Source organism: Cupressus sempervirens, chromosome 2, assembly GCF_028749045.1.
Source record: "Cupressus sempervirens isolate cs-2001-9-10 chromosome 2, ASM2874904v1, whole genome shotgun sequence".
NCBI classification, from domain to species: domain Eukaryota; kingdom Viridiplantae; phylum Streptophyta; class Pinopsida; order Cupressales; family Cupressaceae; genus Cupressus; species Cupressus sempervirens.
The window spans coordinates 444,069,978-444,078,018 of NC_143119.1; the positions used below are offsets into that span (position 1 = coordinate 444,069,978).

General features: G+C 37.9%; 1 protein-coding gene across 1 annotated transcript; it reads left to right on the top strand.

Moving 5' to 3' along the window:
• The first annotated feature begins 3,800 nt into the window (after nt 1–3,800).
• On the top strand, nt 3,801–4,832 carry LOC149572977 (uncharacterized). Its single transcript, XM_089815897.1, has one exon. The coding sequence runs from the start codon at nt 3,801–3,803 to the stop codon at nt 4,830–4,832; it is 1,032 nt and encodes a 343-aa protein (XP_089672023.1).
• Nucleotides 4,833–8,041: the final 3,209 nt, after the last annotated feature.

Below are 8,041 nucleotides of genomic sequence, written 5' to 3' on the forward strand. Positions count from 1 at the left end.
CAACAAGGGCTTTATTTAACCCCATGGCTAGGCCATCACAAAAAAAATTCCCCATGGGAGATCTTCGATCACCACCTTCCTCAAATCCAAAACCACCTCTACAAGAACAAATTTTGCCTTAGAGAAACTAAAGAGAAAGGGTAATAGAAGACAAGTGAGCCAAATCCAAAATATAACAAAGCCAAGAGGCTCTATCTCAATAGGGGATAGCTCCCCCTCTATAAGAACCAAACAAGGTTGAAACCAACCATGAAATGAAACAACTCACTTTAGAAGAAATGTGAGAAGCTTCTAGAAACTGACAAAACTAAGCCTTAATAAAAAACCAAAAACTACCAAGTCATGCCCTTTAAAAGTATCAACATTCACCTTAACCCCAACCAAAAGAGCTCTACTAGAAGAAACAGCATCATCCATGTACTAGGAGGCACCAAAAATCACAAACTGCTCAACAAGAAGAGTAAAAATGCCAACAGAGAGGAGGGCAACCTCAAATAGGCTAATTGGAGATAGACCCATAATGTGAGAAAGGGTAATCCAAGATAAACAACTACCATCAACAAAGATAGAGCCATAATCACCATCCACCCATAGATTCTCAAGAGCACACCAAGGCAAGAAAGGAATATTAATGACTCTGTAAGAGAGACTACATAGAAAGCCTTCTCAACCTCCATATAAAAGATAATGATGCCCACAGAGAGACAAGACACAACTTGAAAATAGTAGGTATACCCTCCCCAAAATGAGAGGTACCCTAAGAACCAATCATTTAGATCTCCATGCATGAAGTTCCAACTGTAGGGAACTCACAAGAGATAACATGATCAACAAACCTAGAAAGGGGTAAAGCAATAAAGATCCTCAACATCCAACAACACCACTCTAACCTAAAAAGAATGGAAAATACATCCCTAAAGAAGGCCTCAGAGACAACCCCAACTATCCTAGAGCAACTAGAAGCCCGCCAACTTGAAGTAGCTAGAAACCCTAACCACCGAGACCAAAACTAAAAGAGGTAGATGCACACTCATTTGACACCTCCATCGAGGAAGCCAAAACCAATTGATAAGGGCACAATCCATACCCACTATGAACATCTACGAGACAATGAGGAAGAGGCCACATGTCACTAATCTGCAGCAACATGGCACCCCAACATGATAGCCTCAAACCTAAAAGATGACCCAAGAGTGCCTCTGGTGAAGTGAACCAACATACTCAAGCCCACATAGCCATGAAGTAGGCACAATATAGACCACCAACTCCTTTATCTTCTAAAGCCTCTTTTGAATCCCTTCCACTACTAAAAACCCTAGTTGTAGGCCCATGCCTGCGTCTGATCACACTTTCATCCACATTTATAAGGTTGATAATTTTGAGTATTCATATTTAATACTATTATAACTATTTATGCTTAATAATTTTAAATCATTTAGATTTTATAAGACTAATCTAAAAGAGAGAGAGGAGGAAAAATAAAACACATAAATATTTCTAATTTTTTACCTTTAGAGAATTTCATATTTTAAAAGATAATAATTTTATTTTGAATTGAATCTTTAAAAAAATAAAAGTAATTTTTTTTTGGTAGAGACGTTTATACAAATTAAAAATTTCTTAAAATTATGAGTGGGGGGAAGAGGGGATTGTATCCCTCGTCCATCCACCATTGGGCCTATGAGGAGCAACACCCTCCCTATAATAAGGGAAGGGTGGGGATGAGGTAAACCCCCTCATAAATTTAAATAAATAATTTTTTCTATTAAAAGTTTTAGAACATAAATTTATTTGTTTATTATTTGATTTTATATGATATATATATATATATATATATATATATAAACTTAAGGATTAATGGTGAGAGTGTGGGAGAAACGATGGCTCCAAGTTTGGTTTTTGCCAGCATGAGGGTTGGGGTTACGGGCATCAATATGGGTCTAAATGGTCCTTCAATAAATATGTTGGGATTCATAGGCAGAAGCCCTACTTTCAAAATAAGATGCAGTTTCAACCTCCTCAACGGGGATGGAAGAGAGGGAATGAGTGGAATAGGAGAAATCTACCACAAGGAAATAAGCCGGTTTACAAGAAATTTGACAGATTTGATTTCACAAGGATTGCTCATAAATTCTATAAACCCAAAATGTAGCAAGAGCAAAGTGAAAAATTGAAGGATATTCCCAGGGATCCACCCCATCCACCAAAGGAGAATGTCACTTATGAGGTAATGTCCACAATGTGTTTGGATAATGTTAAATGACTTGAATCTGTAGAGATTTTAAAAGAGAAAGCTTTCTTTTTTAAGTGGTTAGGACCGTGGCCCTTTGTAAGGACCATTAGGTTAGGATGCAAATCTATATGGGGGAGTGAATGAAGATTGAAAACCTTGACGAATGGTTTTTATATGGGTTTGGCTTCAAGCAAGGTTGAGAAAGAGAACATTCTTAATAGTGGGCCATATTTATTAGAAGGTAAAGGTTTCTTTTTGAAGGATTGGGAACCAAATTTTGACCCAAATAAGGAGAAACTACAGGTTTTCCCCCTATGGATCAATCTAAAGAATCTTCCAATAGAATATTGGGGGGAGGATGCTCTATCAGAGATAGGGAACACTATAGGGACTTTTGTAAGAGCGAAAGAAGTGTTGAACACAAAAGACTCCTCTTCACATCCTAGATTGTTAGTTAATGTAAACGAGGGGAATCCATGCCCATATTTCATCACAATTAGCACAACAAATGGAGTTTGGAAACAATTGATAGAGGTGTGGGAAGGACGAGACTCTTCTATAGAGAATGTTGATAGGGTAGACAGTTTATTTACAAAAGGGAAAGGGATCATGGCTGATAAGCTATTGGAATCTTTGGAGTGGAATGAAGAAAAAAGGGTGATAGAGGACAGATCCCCTCATCTCTCTTTTCAATATGAACCTGAGGTAAATCAGATTTTGCAACATGATGGGGAAGATGGTCTAAAGGTTTTCAATGAGGGAAGAGAATGTAGCTCTCAGAAGGATAAAGGTCTATCAACTCAAGAGGTGCTGGAAACTCCCCTAGAGAAATGGGAGACAAACCAAGCAGAGTGTGCGAGAGTGGGCTCTGAAAGGCTGAGCTTGAAAAATGTCTCTCATCCAGTCACAGAGGGGGAACAAGGAAAGCTAGCCCAGCCCGAGTCTGGTGTAAAAAATGAAGATATCCTTAGGAGCTCTTCATTGGGGGACCAACCACAGAGTAGAGGATCACTGGATGATGTTTTGGAAGGAAATTTCAAGGACATAGAGATGTCACCTACTAGAAATCTACATGACTCTTTTGAAGGCACGGTGCAGAGCAGTAGTTTGAGGGAAGAAGAAGGGTCTACACAAGACTCCCAGGAATTTGGTGACACTTTGAATGATCTAGGCCTTTTTGATCAACAAGGGCTTCAAGATGAGAGAACAATAGAATAGACAAGCTCTCAAAAGCAGAAACCAAATGTGGGGAGTAGAAAGAGGAGAGGGCCAAAGCCTATCAAATTGAAGTTGGAGGTAGTTGGGAATGATGCAAATCAATCCAAAATCCTAAGATTGGGAAAAGGCTTAGCCTATTCTTGAGCATTATGAAAACCTTATCTTGGAATGTCAGAGGCTGCAAGGCCCTGACAAGATTCATTTGATCAAGAGATGTTTTGATCAATTGAAATCGAAATTGGTGTTGCTGCAAGAAACCAAGATAAAGGAGGAGGACTTCCAGACTTTCAAAAACAAATTTAGGCAATGGAATTGCTTACTTTCGGGGGAAAATGGAGCATCTGGAGGGATGGCTATCCTTTGGAAACCAGAGATATTGGAGGTAACTGATTTCTACCTAGATAGTAATTGGCAATGGTTTAGAGTTTTTGTAAAACAACTACATTGCTACTTCTCAGTTTTCAATATCTACGGGCCAAATAATAGTGTTCAGAAAAAACTTTTATGGCTTTCTTTATCAACAAAGTTGGATGTGTTAGGAAATCAAGTAGCTATCCTGGGAGGGGATTTTAATGCTATTTTGAACCCAAGGGATAAAAAAGGGGGGAAAGGGTGGATTTCAGATAGCCAGAAAGATTTTAGTAATTTTGTGAGTGCAAATGGTTTAGTTGATATTCAGTTTAAAAAAGGGGACTTTACGTGGACAAATAGAAGAGATGGTTTTGTAAACATTGTAGAAAAGCTTGATAAGTTTCTTGTGGCTGGGAATTGGGCGGAGGCAAATTGGTCATGCTCAACGGAGATCCTCCCCTTCCAAGGTTCAGACCATTTCCTATGTTTACGGATTCAAGATGATATGACTCCTGAAAGATGCCCCTTTAAATTTGAAGCTATGTGGTTGAAGTCGGAAGGTTTTGTGGAGCTCATAGAAAATTGGTGGGGAAAGGCTCCTATTAGGAAAGGTAATAAGGCATTAATTTTTTTCAAAAAACTACAATTTCTGAAAGAGCAATTGAAAATATGGAATAGAGAACACTTCGGTGATATTTTCTGCAAGAACGGGGAACTAGAAGAGAAACTTAAAAATCTAAGTCGTAAAGTAATAGAAAATGGAATGTTTGAGGATGACTTTAAGGAGGAGAAGTTGTTGAAAAAGGATCTCGAGGACTGTATAAGGAAAGAGGAAATTTATTGGAGGCAGAAATCTAGGGAGGTGTGGTTAAGGGAAGGGGATAAAAATACTAAAAAATTTCATAACTCTGTCAAAATTCGGAGGGCAAGCAATAAAATATATGAGATTAAAAAGGAAGATGGCACTATCTTACAAGATATAGAAGATATAAAGGCTAAAGCAGTTAATTTTTTTTCACAAAAGAGTTAGCATAGAGATTTGTTTCAAGGTGAGATTGAGGAGGTGCTGAGTGTAATCCCATAAAAGATAATAGCCCTACAAAATAAAGCTTTGATGGATCCAATTAGTGAATGTGAAGTGGAGGAAGCATTAAATGGTATGGGGGTGGGAGGCAAAGCCCCAGGCCCTGATGGTTTTCCAGCAATGGCTTTTAAAAAACTTAGTTTCATTTTCCTAAAGGATTTATGGGCAATCGTGGAGGAATCAAGGTAGGGTGGTTTTATTCATAAAGACTTCAACAATACCTTTATTGCCTTAGTGCCAAAAAAAGATAATTCAGCAACCTTTGAGGACTTCAAACTGATTTCTTTGTGTATCATTGTGTATAAAATTATTTCAAAAGTAATGGCTAACAGGTTGAAAACTGTTATGGGTTCAATCATCTTAGAAGAACAGAGTGGTTTCCTTTTGGGAAGATCCATATTTGAAGGTGTTGTTGTGGCACATGAGGTTGTTCACTCTATAAGGACTTCCAAAACTCAGAATATGATGGTGAAATTGGACATAAAAAGGGCCTATGATGAAGTTGATAGAGATTTTCTTATTAGTGTTCTCAAAAAGTTTGGGTTTGCATAGGAATGGCTACAATGGGTGGAGAGTTGTTTATTCACACCCCGCTTCTAAGTACTTGTTAATGGTAGTCCTCAAGGTTTCTTCGAACAAGAAAAAGGCATACGGCAAGGTGACCCTTTATCCCCCTTCTTATTCATTATTATGGTAGAAGTTCTAGGAAGGCTCATTCTTAGGCAAAAAGCATTAGGGTTTTGGAAAGGCATCAAAATAACAGAGGCAGTGGAGGCTTCAACCCACCTACAATTTGTGGATGACACCTTTCTAACAGGGATAGAAAATCTTGAAGAGGTTAGAGTTATGAAGGAAACTTTAGAATTATATGGCAGAGTCTCAGGGCAGTATATAAATTGGACCAAATCAGCAATTTTCTTCTTTAATACCCCAAACGTTATGCAAGTTAAGATATGCAGGCTATTGCAAATGAGAGCTAGTTCGGTGCCTAATAAATATCTAGGAATTCCTCTCTTTGCAGGTAGAAATAAATCTGAGTTTTGGGACAACTTGATAGAAAAGTGCCAAAAAAAATGGAAGGATGGAAGGGGAGATGGCTATCTTCAGTGGGTAGAATTCTAATGCTTCAAACGGTCATCTCAGCTATGCCTATTTTCTCAATGATGTGTTTGGGGATCCCCAAAAAGGTTATTAGGATTGTAGAACAAAAAATGAGAAAGTTTTTCTGGAATGACTCAAATGATGGTGATAAAATACCCCTTTTGGCGTGGGATAAAATATGTAAACCAAAAGAGGAAGGAGGAGCTGGCATCAAAAATTGGAAATTGATGAATAAAGCTCTAGGAGCTAAACTCATTTGGTCCATATATGAGCATCCAATGCAATACTGGGTATGAATTTTGAAAGGAAAATACCTAGACTCTGAAGAAACTCATAGGATTTTAACAATCCGTGACCCCCCCAAAGGTTCGGCAATTTGGATTTTTCTGCTCTCTTGCAGGGAGACTATAGTGAAACATATTTTATGGCAGATTGGTAATGGTTTAAAAGCTAAGTTTTGGGAGGACTCCTGGAATAGATATAAGGTTTTGGGTCTGGAGGAGGAAAATGCAGATCTTAAAGCCTATTTCAAAAGGAAATGGGGTAATCAGGTAGCTGATTACATGGTAGAGAAAAATGGTCCTATGGGCAAGTTTTGGAGTTGGAAAGAGGTGTCAGATTTGGAGTTAATAGAGGCATAGTGCTCACGAATGTAGGATATTTTAAAGCTTAGAGACATAGTGATTAGCACTACACAGGACAAAATAATCTGGTGTGGATCTATATCTGGAAACTACTCAGTTAAGCTGGCTTATGTCATGATGGCAGAGAAAAGTGAGGTTACCTTCAACTCTGAGGATTTGTGCTGGAACAAAGAAAACCTCCTTAAAGCGGGAGCTTTTGCATGGTTAGCATATACAGGAAGAATTCTAACTGTAGAATGATTAAATAGAATTGGAAACAATGGCCCATCCAGATGTCCTCTGTGTGAAAAGAATGAGGAAACCATTGATCATCTCCTAGTTCAATGTTACTATGCAAAAAAATGCTAGGACATAGTGCAACTCAAATTAGGTTGGCATGGTCCAAGGGACAATTGTGTTAAAGGTGTGATGGATAGTTAGCCTAGAATGCAAGGAAAATCGACACTCTCAAGCATATGGATAGTTTCTCCAGCTATTATTTTATGGGAACTCTAGAAGGAACACAACAGAAGAATTTTTAGAGGCGTAAAAGAGCCTTTGAGGAGATGTTTAAATTGGGCCATTTTGGCTATTGAGGAACTAGTAAGCACTTTAGCTACAAATAGACAAGCCATGAATATTCCCTATACAAATGCAGATAAAAATTTACAGGCTTCTTGGCCAGGAATTAGATTCAAATCCCCTTCAGGAGCTTTAGTTTCCAAAAAGAAAAGAAGGGATGAGAAGAGGGCTGAATGGATAGTCCCAAATGAAGGATGGATGAAGGCAAACTTTGATGGGGCAGCTAGTGGAAACCCGGGATCATTAGGAATTGGGGTCATCATAACAGATTGCAGAGGATTGGTTCTTTTAAAAGTGCAAAAAAATTACCTGTAGGAACGAATAATACTATTGAATGCAAAGAAGCTTTATTAGCTATCAGATTAGCTAGAAGAGAAGGCATTAAAAATCTTCATTTGGAAGGCGATTCACTTCTGGTGGTGCAAGCTATAACAAAAATGCAGATAACAGCTTGGCATCTTGAAGGTTTTCTTAACTAGATAGTAGAAGAATTGAGTCATTTTTAAGAGTTTAAGATTGCTCATATTAAAAGGGATGGGAATGTAGCAACATATTTTTTTGTCTAAATGGGCTTTATCACTAAAAGATGAAAAGTTGACAATTCAACATTCAAATAAATTGAAGAATATGAATTTAGGCCCAAAAGAAGAGACCTATTTATTAACCAACTAATGGGCCAGAAAAAGGACGGGAAGGTCCGCAGTAAAGATGGGAAATTTTAAAAAAAAGAAAAAAAAGTCTTTAAGTATCATGAGAAATCCCAAAATTTAAGAACGAGTTTTTTAGACTTGTGTGATCGAAGGACTCTTCATTAAGAAGAGGAAAGAGGTTTGTGAGAGTATTTATTAT

Bases quoted from the DNA above. Each gene is read 5' to 3' on its own strand.
- LOC149572977 (XM_089815897.1), top strand. From the start codon at position 3,801: ATGGCTATCCTTTGGAAACCAGAGATATTGGAGGTAACTGATTTCTAC.